The 23,337-nt window shown below is 57.6% G+C and overlaps 2 protein-coding genes across 2 annotated transcripts; one reads left to right on the top strand and one right to left on the bottom strand.

Moving 5' to 3' along the window:
* The first annotated feature begins 11,846 nt into the window (after window positions 1–11,846).
* LOC141932150 (acrosin-like) lies at window positions 11,847–15,905 on the top strand. Its single transcript, XM_074845289.1, has 5 exons — window positions 11,847–12,051; window positions 12,365–12,565; window positions 12,902–13,167; window positions 13,431–13,576; window positions 14,057–15,905. The coding sequence occupies exons 1-5, from the start codon at window positions 11,966–11,968 to the stop codon at window positions 14,471–14,473; spliced, it is 1,116 nt and encodes a 371-aa protein (XP_074701390.1). The 5' UTR covers window positions 11,847–11,965; the 3' UTR covers window positions 14,474–15,905.
* Window positions 15,906–19,542: 3,637 nt separating this feature from the next.
* On the bottom strand, window positions 19,543–21,037 carry LOC141932312 (T-cell activation Rho GTPase-activating protein-like). The gene is made up of 5 exons (XM_074845710.1): window positions 20,598–21,037; window positions 20,404–20,513; window positions 20,053–20,248; window positions 19,712–19,829; window positions 19,543–19,547 (listed from the first exon to the last, which is right to left on the bottom strand). Exons 1-5 carry the CDS (start codon window positions 20,637–20,639, stop codon window positions 19,543–19,545), a joined length of 471 nt encoding a protein of 156 aa, XP_074701811.1. The 5' UTR covers window positions 20,640–21,037.
* Between the last annotated feature and the right edge of the window lie 2,300 nt (window positions 21,038–23,337).

Below are 23,337 nucleotides of genomic sequence, written 5' to 3'. Positions count from 1 at the left end.
CAGCAGCTCTGGGGCTCAGGAGCAATTGCCTGGAGCCCCGGGCACGTGGGCAGCTTCACCCAGTGCCGCGGTGCTGGCCGGCACTGGGACGCGGGCACTAGTTTGGGGTGGGTGGACCCACTCCTGCCCTGGGGAGGGGGAGGCAGTGCAAGTTCCCTTCCCTGTGCAATCGGTGTATCCCTGCTTTGCTCAGGCCCTGCTCCCTCCCTGGGCCCCAAACGCCCCACAGCTCTGCTACCCATGGTGGGAGAAATCAGCCGCAATAAACCCTGGAGCCAGACTTTGCTGCCTTGTGTCTACCTTCTGCCGCAACACTGCACACACACGTGGGAGCAGTCGAGGTCCTGAGGTGGTGGAGGATGCTGGGGAAAGTCAGTGTAGAGGCAGGTCCTCTCCCAGGTGGGGAGATGCCCCTGCCAAGGGACACGGGATCTCCTGGGACATGCAGAGCTCACCCCCCCGGACACTGCTGATTTTGGGATGATTTGCTCAGGCAGTGCTGGGCCAGGTCTGCTGTAGAGCTGATTCTGCTCCCAGGCTGATCTGGTGCAGAACTGGTGTGGCACGCAGGTGGTTCATGCTTATTTTTTTTTTCTGTAATATTTCAGTGTTCTACAGTGAAAGCCTGACATCGACTGTCCCTGCTGCTGCCTGTTCCCAGCATCAGCTGGTAACATGAGCTCTTCTCCCAGTTGCTGTGCACAACTGAGTACAGTGGTCACTCCTAACTGTCTGTGGCTGGTTCGCAGGTCTCTGGATGCAGCAAGGCTTCCAGTGGCTTGTTCCATCCGCTGAGCACTGAATGGTTGCTGCAAGGCTATGATTAGCCAACAGGGCCAGCATCCTGCACAGCCCTCGCTCCTAGTTTGCTCTTGCCCAGGGCTGCGTGATTGCTCTGTGCTGGGAGAGGGATGAAGCCACCACGACCTGGAGCACGGCGGGGCAGGGGGTCCCTGAGGACACGCGAGGTGTGGGCACCTCTCTCCCACAGCACTCTGCTGTGGAGTGGGAATGTGGCCCAGGATCTGCCTTGCGATGGTGGGGGAAGGCAGAACTGAGGGCTTGAAAGAAGCCGCTGCTCCTCTCTTCTATCTTTGAAAGAAACGCTGAGCTCAGGGAAGGCTTGTGGCTGTCGGTCCCAAACAGCCTGGGGCTGAGGCCCCGGGTGCCCTGCAGAGCCCTGGCAGTGCCCTGCTCCCCAGGAGGCCAGGCAGGCAGCCTCGGTGCCCAGGCACCTGCAGGCCAGCAGCCCTGACCTGTGAGCAGAGGAAGGCAGGAGGGTGCTGCTGCTTGAGAACGGCCTCCCAGTCTGAGCTGACCTGAGAGCAGCATCTCTGGATTGAGGTTTGTCTGCGGGCTTAAAAACTCACTTGCACCCAGGTCTGGGTGTGCAACCTAAGCGAGGGGAGTGGCAAGGCAGGAAAGGGCCTGGGGCTCCTGGCAGACCACAACTCACCCAGGAGCTGGGAACACACCCGACGGCGTGGGGAGAGAGCTGTGCCCTGGGCTGCACCGGCCAGACATCCCTGCCCAGCGCTGGGGAGCACGTCACCGGCACCGTGTCCAGCACAGAGAGATGTCGCCATGCTGGAGCAAGCCCATGTGGCCCCAGGCCTCTGGAATCCTGGGATCCAGCCATGTGAGGCTGTCTCAGCTCCTGGGCCTGATCCAGATACCCCGATCAGCTGGTGCTGTGTGGCCCAGCAGTGGTGCTGTCCACTTCTCCCCTGTCCACGCTCCCAAGGCCTGGGCCTGCATTCGCAGTTTAACAAGGCAGGATGACGCTGGCCTGGCTTGCCGCCCTGGGTCAGCTCGGGTCATGGCTGGTAGGGCTGAACTGAGCTGAAACTTCTGTCTGACCCACAGTGCTCACTCTTGGCGATGAGGTACACCATTGCCTTTTTGGAAGGTCCCCACCTTGAAACCCAACTCTCTTATTGAAATGAAAGTTTTGTCTTTAATTCCTTGTTTGAGCCTTATGAAAAATTTTTCCCTTGAAAGTCTTTTCTTACTGCACCAGGAGCCTCAGGTCTGCTCCTGGCAAGAAACTGGCAGCAGTTGAGAGAAGTTCCTAAACAAATGAAGAACATTTGTGCATGTTCGTGCAGGTTCTGAAAGCAATTTTATTCTGCAGGACGAACATGGACTCCAGCAGGCATATGGTGTGCACGTGGCCTGCCTGGGCCCAGAGCAGCTTGGATCAGGTTAACTAGTGATGACTGATATTTTTCTGCTGAAATCATCTATACCTGCAAAACAAAGAGAGAACAAGGCCTTGCTGGATCAGGAGGGTTTCAGGTTTTTGATCACAGTTTTCTCCCCAGAAGGAACAAGCTTGGAAACTGCAGTGTTTAGGGAGACTTGTTCTAATAATGGTCCCTAAAAACCTACCAGAGGTGAAAGGCCAGAGGCAAAGCAGGGAGCTTTGCTACTTTTCAAGAGAATAGGAAAAGAAAAGGCTCTTGATATGCAGGACCAATGCGATTCACCCCTAGTTTCCCCCCAGCAAAACAGCCCAGCAGGGCACTGGTCTGGGCAGGTGACCAGCTTGGGCAGGAGGGGGAAAGGTCCCTAATGGTATGGGGCTGGTTTGATGAGGACGGCAGAAGCTTTGCAGTTCCCGTTGCAGAGGCTGCCCCACGCTATGGCCCCCTTGACGTTCAGCTGTACAGAATAACACGCCGAGTACCACCACCCGCCCCCAGAGCTGGAGGCACAGTTCCCGCTCGAAGTGTCCTGATCCAGATCCTTTGCAGAGAACTTTGTTGTTGTGCACATTCCCAGGATTGTCTGAGGTCATGGCATCCCCTGCTGTCCCCGAGTATGCTCCCAGCCTCAGCCGGTAGCCGTGGGACTCATCTTCCACACTGAAGAGGTTGTAGTCTGCAAACTTGATGTTGTTTGTGGCATCCCAGATGACAAACCTGACCTGATAGACCTTCTGCTGGGAGATCCGGTGGATGTACTCGGTGCCCAGCCAGTAGTCGCTGTGCACGTTCCCAAAGCCGTACTTGTAGGTGCTCCAGGACTCGGCCCAGGTGATCTCCGTGCTCTGCTGGTTCCTCTGGATGACCGTCCAGCCCCCGTCTGTCACATTCATTTCGCAGGACACCACGATGGGGTGGAGTCCTGTGGGCTGGATGACGTAGATGCCGCTGGGGCTGCCAGCAGGGACCTCACTGCAGTCCTTGGGCCAGCCTGGGGCAGGAGACAGAGGTGGTTATTGAATCCCAGGCAAGGAGACGCTGAAAGTACCTGATATTTCTTTTGAGCTTATATCCTCCAGATTGCAAGGAGGCAGCTGAACAGGCCTGCTGAAAGGTTTCTGTAGGGCAGTTGTGGGCTCCGGGGCATGGCCTTTGAGAGACTGGCCATGCAGGGTGGATGGCACAGGGGAAAGCGAGAGTCTACCCAGGAACGGAGTGGAATCGGGCAGCAACAGGGATCTGAGCAGGCACAGAGGGGAACAGAGGGGTCTGAGCATGCGCCAAGGGGAGAGCAGAGGGTCTGGCCTTGTGCACAGAGAGGGAATGGAGGGATCTGGGTATGTGTTGGGGAGAATGGAGGGGAATGGAGGATGCAGAGAGGATGGAGGGGATCTGACAGGGGAACTTGCAGGAAAAGAGCAGCACCAGATGGGACGGGTGGGGTCTGAATGTTGATGAAGGGTACAGTGGGAATCCACAGGCACTTGTGGAAAAGAGGTATGTGAGCATGCACAGAGGGGAGGAGTTGGAACTAAGCAGACACTGAGAGGAACAGAGGAGATCTGAGTACTGGAGGAGGGGGGCAGAGGAGATCTGGGTGCATGCAGAGGGAGATGGAGGGAGGACACTTGAGCATATCAGGAGGGGAAGGCAGGGATCTGCTTGTGCAAGGACAGCAGAGGGGCCCAAGAGAGCACAGTGAGAGGAACAGAGAGGACATAGAAGCAGCTGGATAGGAATGGAGAACATCTGAGAGCACTTGGGAGTGAACAGAATGAGTCCAGGGGGATCTAGAGGCACCCAGAAGGGAACAAAAGGAGTTTGAAAGCATGTGGAAGGGGCATGGCTTGGATGTAAGGCACCCAGAAAGGTTGGTAGGGACTGAGGGATGCACAGAGGGGAGTGGAGGAGATCTGAGCATTCTTGGGTGGGAATGCAGGGCTCTAGGGCACAGTCAGGGGAGCAGAGAGGAGCTACAAGAACCCAGAAGCTAACAGGGGGTGACTTGAGGCTCCACAGAGAGGAATGAGGGGAGCCTGAACACACACACAGAGGAATGGAAGGGACCACAGTGGCATCGGGGGCAACAGAGAACACGTGGAGGGTCGTGGAGGGTCATGGAGGGGATCTGAATGCACCCAGAACTGCATGAATGGTTCTGATGGGCCCCCCAATGCTCCCCAGGGGCCTTCTTTTGCCTTCAGGTGCAATGCCGAAGCTTCTATTTGGCCATCCCAACCTCTAAGAGTGAAGCATTTACCTTTTGGTGCACCCAGGAGTGCACGTTTGGATGCCTCTGGTTTCCCTGCCGTACACCTCAGCTCCTCCTTTTGCCTTCTGGTGCCACCCAGAGCCCTCCATTTTCACTGCAGCGCATTCCCGTGTCCTACATCTGCTGAGGTCTCTCGGGCTACAGCCCCACCGTGTGTTCTTCTCCCATCTGTGACAGTGATGACGTTTGGCGAGGGCTGGGGAAGGGTCTGGGTGCTCTGGGCAATTTCAGAGGCCACAAACACACGGGAGGCCCTTGATTGAAGGAGATGATTGTTTTGGGGGGTGCGTCCACCCAGGAGGGTGAGGATGGGGGGGTGTGATGTGGTGCCTTGATAAGTGTGGTCTGGCTGGGCCCTTTGCTGGCATTGAGGTAAGAGGTTTTCTGGCTCTGGGGAAATGGATTTGCAGAGGCAGGTGACAATGTGACAGCTTCTCTCGCCACCCCACTGGAATGTGGTGGCAAGATGTGAAAGGACCTCTCAAGATCACCTGGCCCAATTCCCTCCTCAGGAAAGGTCAGCTGCAGCCGACTGCTCAGGAAAGTGTCCTGTTGGGTTTGGAATATCTGCAAGGATGGAGACTCCCTCCCTGGGGAGCCTGTGCCAGTGTTTGGTCACCCTAACGGTGAAAAAGTGTTTCCTTGTGTGTCGATTTGTGCCCGTTGCCTCTTGTCCAGGCATGGGGCACCACTGGGAAGAGCCTGGCTCCCACTTCTTCATTCTGCCCCTTCAGGTATTGACACACATCGATGGGATCCCCCTGAGCCTTCTCTAGGCTGAGCAGTCCCAGCTCTCCCGGCCTCTCCTTGCAGGAGAGATGCTCTATTCCCTCCATCACCTTCCTGGCCCTTTGATGGACACAGTTGAGCACATCCATATCTCTCTCACCCTGAAGAACCCAGAACTGGACTCCAGAAGTGGCCTCACTTGTGCTGAATAAAGGTAGAGGGTCACCTGCTCAACCTGCTGATAACACCCCTTCGAACACAGCCCCGGATGCTGTTGCCATTCCCCGCCATGACCAGGCACCGCTGGCTGATGGCCACCGTGTTGCCCACCCTGGGCTGTCCTTGGCCATTTTCATAGGCCCACCGTGCAGCTGGGTGACCCCAGGATTGACTCACGGAGTGCACCACTGGTCACTGGTGTCCAGCTGGACTTTGTGTCACTGGTCAGCGCTCTATGGGCCCATCCGCCCAGCTGGTTTCAGTCCACCTCCCTATTCAGTTATAGAACCTGTATTTTGCCATTTTGTCTGTGAGGATGCTTTGGAAGAGTGTCAAAAACTTAACAAAATAGCAGTGGACAATATCCATGGCTCTCCCCCTGTCCCTCACTGGAGAAGGCTATTGAGTTACTTAAACACTATTTCCCCTTTGTAAATCCGCACTAACTACTTCAGATCACCTGCCTGTTGTTCATGTGCCTGGAAATGGTTTCAAGGACCGGCTGCTCCATCACCATCCCTGGGATTGAGGTGTGGTTGGCCAGTCTGTGGTTCCCTGGGTCCTCCATCTGGCTCTTGAAGACAGGAGTGACAGTTACTTCCCTCCATCCTTGAGGCACTTTTCCCAGTTGCCAGGATCAACCAGGGATTATTGAGTGGCCTTGCGATGACACCGGCCAGCTCCCCCAGCACCTGCACATCTGTTCCATCGGGGCCCATGAACCTCTGCATGTCCAGTTTGCTTCAGTACCCCCCGACCTGACCGTCTCCCCCTGATCTCTTGGGCTGGGGGTTCCTGAAGGTTGATCTTCCCAGTGAAGACAGATGTGAAGAGCTCGCTGAGCACTGTGGCCTTTTCCATGTCCTGTGTCACCAGGGCCCTGAAGGGGTGTTCAGCAGCAGACCCACACTTTCCCTGGTGTTCTTTTTGTTCATGTACTTGTAGGAATCTCCCTTTGTCCCCCTCCCATCCCTTGCCAGATTCACCTCCAGACAGCCCTGGCTTTCCTGGTCCTATCCCTGAATGACCAGGCATCTCTTCATTCCAGCAGCCACCACACCCGGCTTCCATCTGTAAACGTAGTAGATAGGTGGAAAGGTGGAGACTTCTCAAAAAATGTATGAATATTCATGTCTTTAAGGTATATAAAGGGTGAAGTTTTGTTTTGATGTGTGCATGTTAGGAGGAATGATCCCCCGTGCACCCGGAGCCAAATACAGAAATGCCCGCTCTTAATGCTGCATTGGGGTTAAGAGGTTCATCCTCGATTTTGGTGACAGTAATACCCCTCAAAATTACAGGCATTAATGAAAATCATAGCTTTGTGTGCCTCTCCTCCCATCTCTTCCTTTAAGTTTTTCCAGAAGTTCTCCTGACCTTTTGTCAACACGAGCATCTATGAGGAACTTCTGTGTCAGGAAAAGCTGGTGCCAAGCCCCTGTGCTGCAAACCAGTGACATGGTTCACCCTTCAGTCTGGTCCTGTTTGCTGGCTTTGTCATGGCAGGACAGTCTGGTTTTAAGACAGATTTAGAAATCATTTATGTGAATAAGGTGAAATGCAAACAGATCTTGATAAAGATGAAAGAAAACTGCTTTTACTGAGAATCTCAGAGGTGTTTTTGCCAAGATAAGCAGTGTGTGGTTTGACTATGAGAATTGCTGCTGAATATTTCATGGCAGATAGTCCCTTCACTTGCTTAGTTTAACAGACAAGTTGGTTTAATTCAGTTAAATATTTTGATCCTAACCTGGTGTAATTTGCTGTAAATCCACTGATTTCAAAGGACAATTTATGCCTATTAAGCATCTGCCCTGTATTTTTACTATGCATTCAAAACAAATAGGCAGAACAGTTCAACAATTACAGCTAAGACTGAAAAATGGAGAAAAGCTTGTCCTGATGTCTGAAAAATGATGCTAAATGGCAATTTAATGTGAAAATGCAAATGAGAAATGTTATTATACCATAAAATAACTATCCTCAGACATGTGATCCAGCACAGAAACATGGGGAGGTCTGCCTGCGAGCTTTAAGAGGATGTTCAGGAGGGAGAAGCGTGTCTCGTGGATGTGTGACTGCTGGTGCGAGCTCAGCACCAAACACTTGTATGTAACTACGAACCCTCTCCATTTGTACAAAAAGTGGAGATCACCAACACGAAGGACTAGAATATCTTTGAAAATGGTTTTCTGTTTTTTTCCTTTCCCAAAAAGCCACATCTAAAATTCAAACTCTATTTTCCTGGAACAACTGCTTTATTTTCCTACAGTAATAATTCCCCTCACAAACCTGGACCTGCCCGGGGACCGGCCGTATCAGCATCAGCAGTGGCCCCACAGGTAATTCCTGCCTTTCCGTGGGACATCACCCACGCGGGTCACGGACCAGCAGCCAGGAAAACACAAAATACACTTTGCCTGATGGTTCGCATGTGGGTTTGACAAAGCTGCCCTCTGCTGAGAACAGCCCCGAGATGGGATCACAGCAAAAAAACTACAAACCAGAGAAGCAAGAAGAGCAAAATATCTGTGTGTGACCTGTTGGCTACAGAATGCTGGGCAGAGCTGGGGATTCCGGGGTTTTATTTGGTCACTGCGTCGAGGTGCCTCACATCTTGGCCCTGCAGCCTCTTGGGTCGCTGGTGTGGTTTGTTTTGTTTTGTTGTGGTTTCAACAGGCTGGTCCATCCCAACAAAAACGAAGAGTGAACATTAACAAGAGAGTTCCTGAGCCAATTATGAAACACCAAGTGTAATTTCCTGCATTTTGTGATGTTTAATGTTTATTTCTAATGTTTCCAGTAACGGAACAGAAATCCCAGCCACTACACTAAAGAGTCAGCATTAAAATATTTCAAGAAAAGTATGCACTGCTCAGCTAAATGAAAGGGCTCCAAACTTGTGTTGTGTTATGTTCAAACACCACCTCCATCTAAAACACTTAAAAAACCAGAAGCCCAAGCATGTTAGCACTGTCCCCTCCAGCCCTGCTGAGTCGGGAGTCCTCCTGCACAGCATGGCGTTTTGCCTGGAAACCAGCGATCCTCACCCAAAGCAGCAGGGCAATTCCCAGAAGGTGCCAAACCCGGTGAGGCTGGGGATTCCGCCCTGACCCTTGACACTGACTGTTTCAGTCCATCTCCCCCCAAATGCCTGTGCAACGGGCTTGGGCTTTACGAGGTGGTGTGATGCCGCGCGCGGCCCGTCGCGGTGCTGCTCAGCGCCACAACAGTGGGTCGCTGAAGCTGCGTCCAGGGCTGCACCCCGGGCTCCTGGCTGCAGAGAGTGTGACGGAGCGGGGCAGATTCACCCTGTGCCCTCCTCACTCCTGGTGGATGAGCGCTGGGGGAGGCTGTCCTTCTTCTCTGTACCAAATACTGACAAAATCCTGGCCTCGGGGCCCACTGTCCCCGTTTGCTGGGGCTTGGCACCCTCTGGAGCAGACAGGCTGCAGGAACACCAAAACCTGCTTGTCCTGGATCTCCTTGGCACAGCCCTGCAGCCACCAGCCGTGGTTATTCTGAGTGCGGCCACCTTCTGTACGCAATAGCTGAACTAACAAGAGGGTTGTGTCCGTCTGACACTGACAGTTGCTCCAGTGTAGCAGACGGGTGTTTGGAGGTACAAGCCCCGATGGGGCATTGTGGCAGCCAAACTTGATGCAATTTGTGCCTGCGGGGTGTGTGTGAGGAACCATGGCAGGAGCTCTCTTCTCAGCCAGGAGCTCTCTTCTCAGTCAGGAGCTCTCTTCTCAGTCAGGAGCTCTCTTCTCAGGCTCTGCCCGAGGGAAACTGTCACTTTGTCCTCCATTTCAGAGCCCAAAGCTGGTAAGATGCGAATGTTTCACAGCCTCAAGGATGGGGCCCTGACAGGCCACGTAGTGCTCCCCAAGTCCCCCTAGTCCCCCCTCCTGAGTAGGAGACGCTGTTCTCTGGGCATTACATGCCATGAGAGAGCACGTGCGTCTTTGCAGAAAGCTGAATCAGTATTTTCCTTGAAAGAGGAATTATTCTAAGTAGTGCTCAGACCTCTGCGCTTTCTCCTCTGCCAACTAGGCAGCTTGCACAGTGCCAAGGGCTTCCCCAGTACCTTCTTCACAACTGGAGTGGTGGGCGAGCAGCAGTACTGGGTTGTGCTGGGATTCGCCTGGACATTGCAGTCGCTACACAGCGCTTGTGTTGTAACTTCCGTGTACTGCTGTATCAGGCTGCTAAAGCAAAATCCTCTGTAATGTCAAACAGCTAGAAGATCTCAAATGAGTAAATCTGGTAGTAACCACTCCGGCCTGCTGCTGCAGGTTTCAAATACCCTGCCTTAAATTATTCTTGAACTGTGGAAAAATTGAAAGGCAAACATCGGAATTGCACAAATTTTACAGCTGTAGCAGTGTGGATACCAAACTACAGAGAATAATGCTGGGTGCTCAAGCTTTATGATTGGGGTGTATGTGTTGGAATTATACTACTCGCCTCAATGGTATGTGGTCACCTGTGGCAAATAACAAAACCTGGGAGGACTTGAATTGTGACACTCAAACAATTTCATCCTTGGGACACAATCTGGATTAGTAGTGATGGGAAATGGGCACCTCCTCTTTCTTTGAATGGGGAAATAATGTATTGGACATCAGGGACATAACCTTGTGTCCCTTCTGGAGGAAATCACCTCTGGACATCAAGTTGTGGGGAAAAATGAAAAGGAGCCCAGATCCTTGGCAACATCCAAGCACTGAGCACTGGCACCACTGTAGGCTCTTTAACAAAGACATGTAATTTGTGTGTGTTTCTCTTCAGGTTAAGTGAAGGTGGCCTCGAGTCCTGTTTCTCTGGGGCCCAGCCGTGGTGTTACTGTAAATTCGGTTTCAAAAGAACCCTCTAATGCTTAGTTTGAAGTTTTTAGAAGGTAGGCATTCTTTACTGCAGCGCTGGAGGCAGTGGGGATCCTTCCACCTGATGTGCATGTCGAAAGACAAACGCACACTTATTATATACAATAAAAGAAATGAATATTTATGTAATTCCCAAAAAGTACACACCTATTTCCAGGGGTTCTAATGCCTACGTTAATACATTGTGCAAGCGTACTAAAATCTGGGGAAGGGTTTCTGAGGGGCTTCCACAGGGCTTTCGGTGGTCTGTGGTGGTCTCTAGTGGTTGCTGAAGAGGTGTCTTAGTGTCCTTTCCATGAACTCTGAGGTTTTTTTCATATATGGCCTTGTCTTGGCTCATTGCTCTGTCTCTAAAGTTTCTCAGCTTTCTTATCTTTGACTGCCACAGGTGGTGTCTGTTGGTTTCTCTGCCCTCCCCAGGATGTACCATCACAGCTGCAAAAATTATGTCTTTGGGTGCATTCTTGTCTGAGGCGCCTTACAGCAATGAGCACCAACTGCTGGCAGGCACCAGCTACAGGCACCACTGGTGCCTCGGCAGCCTCAGGGGCCTTGAGAGCAGCTATTCTGCTTTCAGAGAGAGCCTGCCCTGGCAACCTCGGGCCCAGGCTGGGCCCTCAGCTGTGTGCCTGACGTCTGTCCACACAAGCCAGGATGACAGCAGGGAGCTCCCGCGCCTTTCATGAGCTTTGAGGCTGCCGTTCTTCAGGCCACTGCTCTCGCCCCTCCAGGGACCGGCCCTGCTCAGCAAATGCAGGGGAGGCGGCTGCCTCCTGCTTCTCTGCCGGGACTGCCCTGCACCCCGCATGTGAGCACGGCTCCGCCGACGGCTGTAGGAGACAGACCGAGGAGCTGAGGCTGCTGCAGCATTTCCCAACACTTTGGAGAATGGCACGTGGAGCTGAGAGCAGGAGCAGCCTTCTCTGCCTGGAGCTTACAGCTGCCTGTCCTTGGCCACGCACACCAGGGGCCACAACCGCCCTTGTCCGTGTTGGCCCCGATCAGCCAGACAACTCCTAGAGAGCGAGGACATGGTGCCTGCCAGAGGGTGTTGCTGGGGCTGACGCGGCCGGTGCTGCCTCTGTGCTGCCCCATGCTGTGTGCGGGAAGGGTGACACTGCTCGGCTCTGCTGGGCTGAGGTGGCTGCACATCCCTGCGTGCCTGCGCGGCTGGAACCAGATGGGCTCTGCCACACCCACACGGGTGCTGCTGCCTGTAGCAGTTCTGTTCTCCGGTGTACGAGTTTTGGGAAGGACCTGGTGGCAGAGGGCTGCGGAGAGCAGGGGGGCAGTGAACTCCCCCAAGAGGCTGTGGTGCCACGCTGGGTTCTTCCTGCTGGCCGTTGGCAGGCAGTGCTGGGGGCTGGGCGCTGCTGCCTGCCACAGGGCCTGCACACCCCATCCCGCAAGCAGAGCATTCAGCGGGGTCTGTCGGGGGTGTCCGATCCCAGCTTCTGCCTCCCCTCCTGCTTGGAAACCCCCGTGTTGTCCCCCCCCGCCCCTAGAGACCACCGTGCCCAGCCCCCGGAACCAGCAACGCTGTGACATCAGCATCGTTGCCAAGGGCACCACGGGCACCGCGAGCCCTGCGGGCACTGCGTCGGCTGCAGCACTGGTGGTGACAAGCCCTCGGTTCTGGCAGCTGGCACATGCCGCTGGCAGCGATGTATCTGCTGCGTCTCCTCGTCGTGCTGGCCCTGTGCTGGCCTGCGCACGGCATCTGGGACAGCTGTGGGTAAGTGGCCGAGGCTCTGGGAGGGAGCTTGGGCACCCTGATGGGGTTCCCTGGAGGGTGCCCGCTGGTCCCCCGTGGCCACACCACGGCTTCCCCAGCCCCACGCAGGAGCCTCGGCACCATGCAGCACCCGGGCTGCTGGCACAACTCGCCTGCGGGGCTACAGCAGAAGCGGGGGCGCCCGCCCGCCTGCCCCACGGGGCTCCCTGGCCTCGCTGTCCATGCAGCGCCCCGTGGGGAGGGCAGAGGGCTGTCCTTCAGCCAGGACAGCAGCGAGCCGTCGAGAAGGACAGTGACAAGTTTCTGGTTGCAGAGGGACCTGCGGGCTCCGACCCATGGCTGCTGATGACGGCACCTCGCGCGTGGTGGGGGGCACAGATGCCCAGCCAGGGGCCTGGCCCTGGATCGTGAGCATCCAGAAACCCTGGAGAAGAGGCACGAGGCATGTGTGCGGAGGGTCGCTCATCAGCCCACAGTGGGTCCTCACAGCAGCCCACTGCTTCACCAAGGCCAGGTAAGGAGGGCCAGGAACAGGGATATCCCCTTGCACTTGCGGGTGCCCCGTCCACAGCACCAAGAGCTACTCCCAGCCCCTTTCCTTGCGGTATGTCCAGTGCCTGGGCACTGCAGAGCGCGGCTGAGAGGCTGCTCAGGAGAGGGCTGGGCTCCTGCCACGGCTTCCTAGCAGCCTCCAGCTCGACACGCTTGGAGCCCAAGGCATGCAGGGGCAGTCGCAGCCTCTGTAGCGCTGCTTTCCTCTCCCCCGTGTGAAGCAGAGAGCAGGGAACTGCTGGGCTGTTGCAGCACATGGCTCCACTCCCTCTGAGCCCTCTCCCCATCTGCCTTCCAGGCACATCACCATGTGGCGCGTGGTGGTCGGGACCACCCGCTTGACTCAGCCGGGCCCGGAGGCCCAAGTGCGCACTGTTAAGCAGCTGCTGGTTCACGAAGATTATAGCAACATCTCGCAGAGGAATGACATTGCGCTGCTGGAGTTGGACCGGCCTGTCCAGTGCAGCAACTCCATACAGCTTGCCTGCGTGCCCGACACCTCGCTCAAAGTTTCAGAGCTGACGACCTGCTACGTCAGTGGCTGGGGGTACAGAACGGCGAGAGGTGAGTTCCCAAAGAGCGCTCGCGTCCCGAGTGTGAGCTCGGCACACGGGGGAGGCGGGCTGGGCTTCCTGACAGCAGAGGCAAGAGTCAGAGCCCAGCTGTGGGGACGTGTGCCCATGGAGAGATGGGCCTGGCCCAGGGCCCACGGCAAGACAGAAGGGCAACGCCGGTACAAAGCCAAGCCCCAGGGAAGGGGCTCACCCAGACAGGGCAGGAGACCTGGCAACGACCTGCCGGGCGTTAATTCCTTTCTGTGCTTGCAGCCGCAGGACCAACAGATGTTCTGCAGGAGGCCAAGGTCCACCTCATCGACCTCAATGTCTGCAACAGCAGAGGGTGGTACCGAGGGGCCGTCCACCCCCACAACCTGTGCGCTGGCTACCCGCAGGGCGGCATCGACACCTGCCAGGTAGGAGCCTGCGACAAGGCAGCGCCCAGCGGCACAGGCAGCCCCGGCACAGCCGCACAGACACAGCCAGCGTGGGCCTTGCCTGGCCAGTCACCTTCCCACCGCTGGGTCCCCACCGCTGGCAGGGCTCCCCTCCCCTTCCCCAGCTGCAGCTCCTTCCCCAGGGCCTCACTTGCCCCAGAGGCCTGGGACTCTGTCCAGAAAGCCCATCCAGCGCTCCTGGCAGCCCCAAGGTCCAGCTCCCAGCCCTGGAACATCCCTCTTGCACCCAGCCAGCATCGCTGTGCAGAGATGAGCGCGAGCCCTACCCCACGGGCCCACCACCCCCTCCCAGACAAGGTCCTGTCGGCCCCAGCACCTGAGCAGACCCTCTGTGCCGCGGATACAGCTCTGGGGGGTGCTGGCAGAGAGAAGCAGCCAGCCCAGGGGCAGGGACAGTGGCCACCTGACACCACCGTGACCCTCATTCCTCCACTGCAGGGTGACAGCGGTGGTCCTCTTATCTGCAAAGACAACAGTGCTGAGTATTTCTGGCTTGTTGGGGTGACCAGCTGGGGGACAGGCTGTGCGAGAGCAAAACGGCCCGGAATCTACACCTCCACTCAGCACTTTTACAGCTGGATCCTGCTACAGATGGGGCTGAGCCCAGCAGGAACGGCTGCTCCAACGCCACGGCCAGCCTTCCCCTCAACCCCCCTTCAGACGCCAAGGCCAACATCAACAGAACCAGGCCGGTTCAGCTCCTGCCGCCTTCTACTCCAGAAGATGGTGGAACTCTTTACTTGGTTGCAGGAGCTCCTGCAGAACCTGAGGGATGGCCTGAGCAGCAGGATGGACAGGGTCCAGTGCAGGCTGCAGTGCACCATGACCGTCTCCTGCAGGGGCTCTGCCTGCTGAGCCAATGGCACCCTCAGGGTCAAAGGCCTGCTCGGTCCTGCCCACACCCTCTGACTGCAAAAAGAGTTTGTCATTGAATAAAGTTCCCAAGTTTCACAGCTCACCGTGCTTCTGTTCTATTCTGTCTCCCGGGCAAGGCAAGGATTCCATGCCCGGCCCCTGCAAAATGAGGCTGCAGGCAGCCAAGTTGGGCACAAAGGGAAAGAGTCACTCCGAGGGGTGACCCCGAGCCTGGTTGGAGGGGAGGGGGAGGGTGCAGTGGGAGAAGGGACCCCTGGTCACAGGGGGCCAGAGGTCTTGGGGACAGCAGCTGGAACACAGAGTGTCTCAGGGCGGCTGCTGGTGGGACCCCGGTGTGCGTGTGTACAGTGCACCAGTGAACTTGAAACTGGACTCTCGTGACCCGGCAGACACGGCTCTGGACAGAGCCAAGCTGTGCCCCGATGCTGGGGTGAGGAGCTGGACATCCCACCACCGATATCCCGGGCACTTGCTGTCCCTGCTGTCAGCTGAGCAATCTCTGCATGTGCTGTGCTGGTGAATCCAGGGAGCGAAGGGTGTTTGTGTTTCACTAGTAAACACCCACTCCTGCCCATCGGGAAAGGCAGAGAAGGACCGGCCTGTGCTCCTGGCTATGCACGGGCTGGTTACGAACCCAGGGGTGCTGGTAAAGGCCTTGGCCTGTCTGTGTCAGTCTGTTCTGCCCTTCACATCAAGCGTGTGAGTCTGTGTGTGTGTTTGTGTATCTGCCCTTTGGGATGCAGCATCAGTCTTTGGAACACACACATGGGGACAGCAGCAGCCACATCCATGAGGCTGTGACAGGAGAATCCTCCTGGGGGTGAGTCCCCCAGATTCAGCTCTAGTGGGACTGAAAGGAGAAATCCCCCGTGCTCAGCGGTGCCCTGGCTGCTCCCTGACAGAACGGGGAAGGAAACCCAGAGAAACTCTGCAGCAGAGATCACGATGGGCAGAGGCAGCGCTGGCTGTGAAGGCGATGGCGAGGGCTGGCAGCTGGGCTGGCACTGGACAGTAACTGGGCTGCCTGCTGACAGAAGGGCAGCAGGATGCGAGCTCAAAGCTTTATACAAAAAGCTATTTAGTGACTGTTTCCTCAGTAGGTACCATTATAGCATCTTGGCAGAACCCTGCCCTGCAGGTCCAAACAGGGCTTCTCTCTCCTGGCCAGCTTTGCCTTGAAGAAACCTGCAGTAACGACATCCCCAGAGCTCTCGGGGCCTGAGAAGATTCACTCTGCCAAGGGCAGCTCTGAGTAGCCCCCGAGATCCAGAGCAGAGGGAAGAACAGTCCCAGGGTGCAGGGCTGAGGCAGACGGGGGCTTCTCTTCAGGGCAGCTCCTCTTCACCCGACAGACTGTCACTCTAAGCAAGGTGCACTGGGTTTCTGTAACATATGGAAACTGTTCCCACACCCCAAGAAAAAAAAAAACAACATACCTCTGCAACTACTTATATTGACCCGAACCTCACAAGTAGCCCAACAGATGTACTAGCCCATTTCCTGCTCTCCAGATGATCTGCCTGTTCCCACAGAAGCCACAGCTGAAGTACTCCAGACTCCAAACATTTGCTAGCGAGCCCTGCCTGGGCAGCTGCTCCCTACCTCTTTGTGGGAAGCTGGATCAACTGTTCTGCAGACTGGGCCTGTTCATTTCCTAGTCCGGGTGGAATACAGCAAACGAAGGCAAGGCAGAGGCAGAGGACTCTCTTGGAGCAGTGTCCACTCACACACGGAACACCGAGAGCGTCAACATCCATGAGATCCATGTACAGCCACAGACATGGAGACTGCTGTAGGCACAGAGAGCAGGAAATGGGCTAGCACATCTATTTGTTGGTTTTTTTTTTTAAGTTAAATTTAAATGGCAGAGAAATGGAAAATTCTGTTTGCCTGGAATTCACTGATTTGATAATAACCTGAGACCTGTTGGAAGTAAGACTTGAGATGGCAATAGTTAAACCAGTCTAATCTCTTGAAGAACCTCTGAGAAATAACTCTCTGACTGATGAATCAGGGCTTCAGGACAAGCTGTGGTAGACACTGTGGAAGTTGCAGCAGACTCATGAGGGGGAAGGTGAGCACAGCACCAGGAGGAGGAGGAGAAAGCATCACGGGTGGCGACAACAGCAATGCCAGCCGCCCTGCGTGTAAGGAGAGACTGAGACTTCTCATGCAGTTTTCATCGTTTTATTTTCCTTCTTTCATGATGAGGCTCTAACAAGCGCCTCCCAGTCCCCTTGGGGGCTGGCACGCACCCCAGCTGCTGGCCCGGCCCTGGTTTCGCCAGCTTCTGGCCACCCTAGCGTTGCCGGCGGCGTGGCCTCTTGTGGGCTGAAGGGTCCTGGGAGCAGCTGGCCCTCCTCTTGGGGCGGCGCCGGGGGCCCCCGGGTGAGCAGTCCCTGCCCTGGACAGCAGCGGAGGGACCTGCCACCGCCTGCCCCAGCTCCTCATGGGGCTCCTCCTGTGCTCTGGGGTCGGGGGCAGGAGTGTCCCCCAGGGCGACGGCGGGGCCAGGGGTGGCCGCGGGGCTGTGCTCCTGCTCCTCGGCAGCCTGGGGGTCCAGGAGCTCCATCAGCTGCATGAAGTGCTCCCTGCAGCGCTCTGCGACAAAGGCGACCAGCCGGCGCACAAACGTCACCGTCCGGTGCTGCAGGAAGGGCTGCAGCTCCCGCACCAAGGCCTCCTCATCCGGCCCATAGTGGCACAGATGTGCGATGATGGTGGCCTGTGCCACATCCACCGCCCACCAGTCCCCCCTGTACATCTCCAGGAGCTGCTGCCTCAGCCAGGGCATCAGGGGCTCCAGGATCTCCATGCAGTCCCGGAAAAGGCCCGCCCAGACACAGGGCAGAAAGCCACCCACGGGCACTGGCTCCGCAGCCCGCTGCTCATCCTGGTGGCCAGCAACTGATGGACGGGAGGGGCGCCGCTGGGAAGTCATCTCCAGAAAATCTTCCTCTGACCGCACAGAGTAGATGATGGACTGGACAGTCTGCCTGCAAAGGGGGCACGACGCTTTCCTCTCGGCCCACCGCACAATGCAGCCCAGGCAGAACTGGTGCAGACAGGGGGTCACATAAGCGGCGCCATCTTGGGTCTCGCTGCAGATGGGGCAGCTCCACTCACTCCCTGCAGCCATGTTGGCTTGTTGTGGCACGCTGGGGAGAGCTGAGGATGAGGAGCTGCTCCCCCTTGCTGGCGTCACACACTGCAAAATGAAGAAAGGCCCCGGTCACTTGCTGTCCCAGCGAGGGGAGGGGAGGAAGAAATGACCAGGTCCCCGGCGAAGGACACCCTCCGGCTCCCCGAGCCCCTTAGCCCGCCCCGGGGGGACGCTTCCCCGCACAGCTCACCTCCGCTGCCGCAAGCACACCCGTCGGTGCCCGCCTGCCTGACCCAGGCAGGGCCGGGGAAACACAAGGGATGGCTCGGGGACGGGCACTGAGAGCTGCCAACGGCAGCCTCCAAAGCACCACCCAGCACCCGGAGCAGCCTCGCTCGACCCTCCAGACCTCGCAGACACGCTTGGCAGGAGTCCAGGCAGGAGCCAGACTGGGCCAGGCGCAGGCAGAGCCTGCAGAGAGGGACGTGAGGTCACATTCCATCACTCGCTGACGTCACAGCCCACTGCACAGTGATGTGACACAGTGGGCCACCTGTCTCCATGGTACTTGCCCATGTGGGGGCCTGGCTGGCACTGGCACTTGTGCAGATGGAAGATGTAATCGTTCCCATTCGCCAGAGCTATGGGGTGGCTCTGGCGCCTCATCCCCCGGGCAATGCCCTTTGAGCCCCGAACGCGCACAGAGACGCGCAGTGCCCCTGTGCCACGTCGCAGGGCTCGGCCGGGAGCCCCTGGGCCCTGCCAGGGAGTTATTTCCAGATCCCGCACAGCACCGTCCCTTGCTGTCCCTCGCCAGCGCATTGGGCTGATGGAGAGGAGTGTGGAGAGGTGTGAAAGATGGGCAGAGAGCCCGGCACGCACCTGGGCTGCCCGACCTGCTGCACCTGCCGGCGTCTTTGCGCTGGTCCGCCCCCAGAACCACCTTCTCTCTTCCTCCTCTTCTTTTCCGTGCAGCTTTCGCTCTCCTCTCCCCAGGCCTCTCTTCCATTCTGGCTTCTCTTCTTCTCCTTGTCCTGGGCAGAGCCTGCAAACCTTTCCATCCCACAGTGGGATTAGATAGGGAAAGCCATGACCCACTGGAGTCAGTTCTGATTTTAACCAAAGCGAGCTCATTTTACCTTCTTTCCTCTGAAAGCCTGGCCAGTTGTTCAGGGCGCCCCAGGGACTCTGCTGTGCTCTCGGGGGGTGGCTGGAGGCAAAGCTGGCGGTGCCTAAACCAGAAATGTCACAGCTGGCATGTGGCAAGGGGTGACCTGGGGTGGTAAGCAACTGTTTGCTAAATTGGTACCTGAGCTCTCCAGAGGAGATGTCTTGGGCTGGTTTGCATCAGCCACAGTTCACACAGTCCCCCTGCTGACCCCCAAATAGACCTGAGGAAGCTCTGATGAAGTAAGGCCTGAGCAAAGCCTCTCTGAAGTTGACAGCTGCTCCCCCCAGTCTTTTTGTGGACCTTTGGCTGATCAAACACCTGCCGAGTGCATTTGAGACACAACCTTGCTGATTTCCCTTGCTATGTATCATCCCAAGGGGTGGAGGAATAACCCAAACCCACACCAGCTCTACTGCCAGGCAGAGGCACAGCAGCGACTTGGCCTCATCGGAAACTCCCCTCCTACACCAGACACGCTGTCACCGTGTTTGGGGAGCTGACGTACCTCTCCCATTTCAGACTGCAGCTCCGTGTCTCCCCCAGCTTGTCTGAGGACATCCAGTGGAGAGGGGGATGCATCCAGAAAGGCTTTTTCCTGGTGCTCTGTGTCTTCTCTGCTTGCAGGGACACTTTTCTCTTCCAAACTCAGGTCTAGAAAGCAAAAGCATGTGCAACGTGGTGACTTCTTGGAAGCAAACAGAGCTAAAGCAACACCCACCCAAAGTCCTACACTTCTGTGGTCAGCCCTCCAATGCCCTGTCTGCAGGTTTGAGCTCATCCTGCAGAGGAAAACTTCATGTTTGGAGAGCAGTGGCCAAAGAGAGGCCACAGGACAAGTGGCGCTGAGAGGACAACACTCGATGCCCAGCCCTGTCAGAAGCAACACGGAGGTTTCTGGTGTCCCAAGCCCCAGCCGGTGCCAACCCTCTGTCCCCCCTCTCACCTCTGAATCTCTCCAGGGAGGCTGGCAGCTCCTTGTCTGCTGGGCTGGAAAGGCTGTCCGCTTCCTCCTCAAAGAGCTCCCTGCAGTTCTCCATCAGAAACTCCACCAGCACATTCACCTGCACACATCAAACCGTTGGTCTCGACCCCGCTGCCTGACAAGGGACCAAGCAGCCTTTCCCACCCCTGCCCCCTGCTCCTGCCCAGAGGCTGTGGCTGTGGGGCTGCTCCTCCAGGCAGCCACCCCGACAGCATTTGCTGGCAGGAGGAGGCCTGCAGAGCCCTCTGCGCAGCCAAGTGCTGGTGGGCGGGAAGGCTGCCCCAGTGGTTCGGGACGCGTACCTTGTGGGTCACCTCCAGCATGGCCTCCAGCGGGAGCAGGTCCGCGTGGGCTGGGCTCAGCAGGTTCGGCCCAATGCAGACGGCCAGGTTGCTGCAGCCCATCCTGCTGGTGGCTGCGTGGTGGCCGATGTGCCGGAGGAGGGACAGCAGCCGCTTCAGGAGGAGGAGGTTGGCCACAGGCAACTTCTCGGCCACCCTGGGGGAACAGGAACACGGTGCTAATAAAGCAGATGTTGCCCACAGCATCCCCCAGACTTGCCCGACGCCGGTGGAAGCCAGCGCAGCTTTCCAGGTGCTCTGGGCCAGCGGTCAGGGCTCCTGCTCAACAGACAGGCTGATGCCCACACTTACGCTCTCAGCTCTGAGATCCTCTCCTCCATGCTGGCCTTCTGCATCGCTGCCATACAGCCCTCGTAGAGGTCGGACACGAGGAGCTTGCAGGGGATGCTCCGGAGGAAGTCCTGCAAGGCCCAGGGCTCCAGGTGAGCCTTTGCACACTCGAGGCCAGCCAGGAGCTCCTCCAGCCGCAGGGCAGAAGCGCTCACCTTCAGGATGGCAGCCAGAAGCAGCACAGGCTGGCTTCCCATGTCGACGTCTGCGCCGCAGTCCAGGGCCTCCCGCAGCTCCCAAAGTGCTGTCCCGCTGGCGGCTCTGCGGAATATCCCCTCCGTTGATGGCCCTTCCTGCTGTAGCACAGCCAGCAGCTCCTGCGGGAGAGGCAGGAGGACAGTTGCATGGCCGAGGAGGCGCCTTCCAGCAGCGGTGGCCAGAGCACTGCCCCAGAGCTGGCTCTGTGCTGGGGGTGAAGAGCCCAGTGCCCCATCTCCGGAGCCATCCTCCCCGCAGAGGGCTGCCAGGGGCTGCCCAAAGAGCGCCCTGCTGCAGCCAGAGCCCGCCTGCCTCCTCCTGCTGCTGCTGCTGCTGATCCCTCCTGCTGCAAAGGAAAAGAGAGCAAGAGCCCGTCAGTGGATGCCGCCAGGCCAGCGCTCCCAGAGCCTGCCCTGCTCTGCCCTGCCCTGCCCTGCCTGCAGCGTGGTGCTGAGCAGTGCGGCAGGACGGGCAGGGGCCGGCAGCTGGAACCGCAGCTCCGGCTCAACAGCTCCGGCTCGGGGGCTCCTGAGAGCCGGCGTGTCCCCGGGACAGCCTGGCCCAGCCCTGGCCCTGTCCTCCTCCAGGCTGTGGGCAGCAGCAGAGGCTGCGTGTCCCCGCAGAACCACGTCCATTGGCCACTGCCCAGCGCTGTGCTTCCTCCTCCGGCTGACATCCTCCCTTGGGCTGCCCAACCTGCACGGGGACGCTCAAGGGACAGGTGAGTACAGTTCAGCTGCTTGCAGGAGGGGCCTTTCTTTCCCAAACTCACCTGGTGAGCGGCAAAGTCCCCCTTCGCTGCTCGATGGGACCATCGGAGGCCCTTGCTTGAGATCAGCCTGCAAGAACCCGGCACCAGCAGCCTGAGCGTGGTGGAGTGGGGACCCTCTGCCCTCCCAGGCTTTCTGCCCTGTGCGGCAGGTTTCCTCCCAGTGCCAGCGAGGATATGCCAACATTCCTGGTGGCTCCTCAACGCTCCTCACTCCCCAGATTGCACCAAGGGACCCTGTCTCCCTCTCTCCCTCCCTCCCTCCCGCACAAGCTCACCCCATTGCACGCCCATCCCTGCACCCTGGCACAGCCCGAGGGCAAAGGCAGCCGTTCTCCCCTCTGCCTTGCCCTCCACCAGCCTCTCCAGGCTGCTGGTGCTGAACGGCCTCCACTGGGCAAGAGAGAAGCAGTGGCAGAAGGTGAGCAGCGATGCCTGTGCTGCTGGGCTGGAGGAGCAGTGCTGGGGACAGCACCCGGGTCACAGAAACACTCACGGCATGGCGGCAGCTCAGCTCCTTCTCCGGGAGTTGCAGTGACGGGACGAGGGTCACTCAGGGTTTCTTGACTCCTTCAGGTGTCCTGTGCACTGGGAAGGGACAGGGAGAGAGCTGGGTGAGCCCCAAGCTGCCTTGGCAGAGAAAGCTGGGCAACCATGGTGCTGTCACCACTGCGACCGTCCTCACTGTTCCTTCTCCATCCCCCAGATTCCTGTGCCGAGCATGACCTTGTACTGTACGGAGTGTCCCCGTGATCAGCTGGGGTCAGCTCTCCCAGCAGCCCTGCACCCTCCCGGCTTCTTGTGCTCACGGGTAGAGCCTGGGAAAATGAAAAATCCTTGACTTAGGACGAGCACTACTTAGCACCAACTACAGCATCAGCATGTTATCAGCATCATTCTCGTACTAAATTCAAAATACAGCACTGGACCAGCTCCTAGGAAGAAAACTAACTCTGTCCCAGCCAGAACCAGCACAGGCATCTGCCGCCTTTGGTGCTCGGCTGCTCTTCTCTGCGCACTGCCAGGGTGGGTCTGGCTTCCCCTTCACGCGCCCGCTGGGGAGCTGAAGTGAGAGCTGGGTGAGGACAGCCACCCCCCACGGGCTTCCTCATCCTCAGACTGAAAAACTGCCACCTCTAGGCCCCAGTTACCTCGATGGCCTCCAGGGGAGTCCAACAGCCTCCAGTGGTACTCAGTAGTCCTCAGGGGTCTCCGGCGGTCCTCAGTGTTCCTTGGCATCCTCAGTGGTCCTTGGGGTTCTCCATCAGTCTTCGGTGGTCCTCGGTGGTCCTCAGTGGGCCCTGGCAGTCCTCAGTGGTCCTCAGGGGTCTCTGGCACTCCTTTGGTCCTTGGCAAGCTTCAGCAGGCTCCAGGGGACTCCTCCCGGTGCTATGGCACTGCCAGACAGAAAATGGCAGCCCCTCTCCTCACCTCTTTGGCCTCAGGGCAGAGGAGATGGCCCCTGTCATGAGGGGAGGGGGTGGGGGTGGGAAAGCTGGGCTCATCTGTGGCTTGACATGATGAGCTTACTGGGTGTCGGAGTGGCTGGTCCCCTCGGGGCTAGCGCCGCTTGTTGGGAGGGGGCTACTGGGAGGCCGTCTGAGAGCCCCCTGGGGCTCTGCGGCGCTTTGGGCACCCGGCCATGGTGCTGCAGAGCCCCATCAGCCCCACAGGAGATGGATCCACCTCCATCGGCTCCTCCTCTTCTTGAGGTGGATCCACCTCCATGGGCTCCTCCATATCACCAGGAGGATCCACCTCCATGGGCTCCTCCTCCACCTCTCAAGGTGGATCCACCTCCATGGGCTCATGGCCCCACTGTGGCAGGTCAACCTCCATGGGTTCGACTGACCTGCCACAGCTGCTGCTGCTCCCGTCAGCCCTCTTGCGTTTTTGGTGCTGGGGAGGCATCTTCAGGGGTTCAGAGA

This window comes from Strix aluco, chromosome 19 (assembly GCF_031877795.1).
Source record: "Strix aluco isolate bStrAlu1 chromosome 19, bStrAlu1.hap1, whole genome shotgun sequence".
In the NCBI taxonomy this organism is placed as follows: Eukaryota; Metazoa; Chordata; class Aves; order Strigiformes; family Strigidae; genus Strix; species Strix aluco.
The sequence above is the reverse complement of the archived record's forward strand: the minus strand, read 5'-3'. Positions and strand labels throughout refer to the sequence as shown.

Coding starts and splice junctions, on each gene's coding strand:
- LOC141932150 (XM_074845289.1), top strand. CDS start 11,966: ATGCCGCTGGCAGCGATGTATCTGCTGCGTCTCCTCGTCGTGCTGGCC. Junction 12,052..12,364: donor GGCATCTGGGACAGCTGTGG/GTAAGTGGCCGA, acceptor TTCTGGTTGCAG/AGGGACCTGCGGGCTCCGAC. Junction 12,566..12,901: donor CACTGCTTCACCAAGGCCAG/GTAAGGAGGGCC, acceptor TCTGCCTTCCAG/GCACATCACCATGTGGCGCG.
- LOC141932312 (XM_074845710.1), bottom strand. CDS start 20,639: ATGGGAAGCCAGCCTGTGCTGCTTCTGGCTGCCATCCTGAAG. Junction 20,249..20,403: donor AGGATCTCAGAGCTGAGAGC/GTAAGTGTGGGC, acceptor CTGTTCCCCCAG/GGTGGCCGAGAAGTTGCCTG. Junction 19,830..20,052: donor TGCTGGAGGTGACCCACAAG/GTACGCGTCCCG, acceptor TGATGTGTGCAG/GTGAATGTGCTGGTGGAGTT.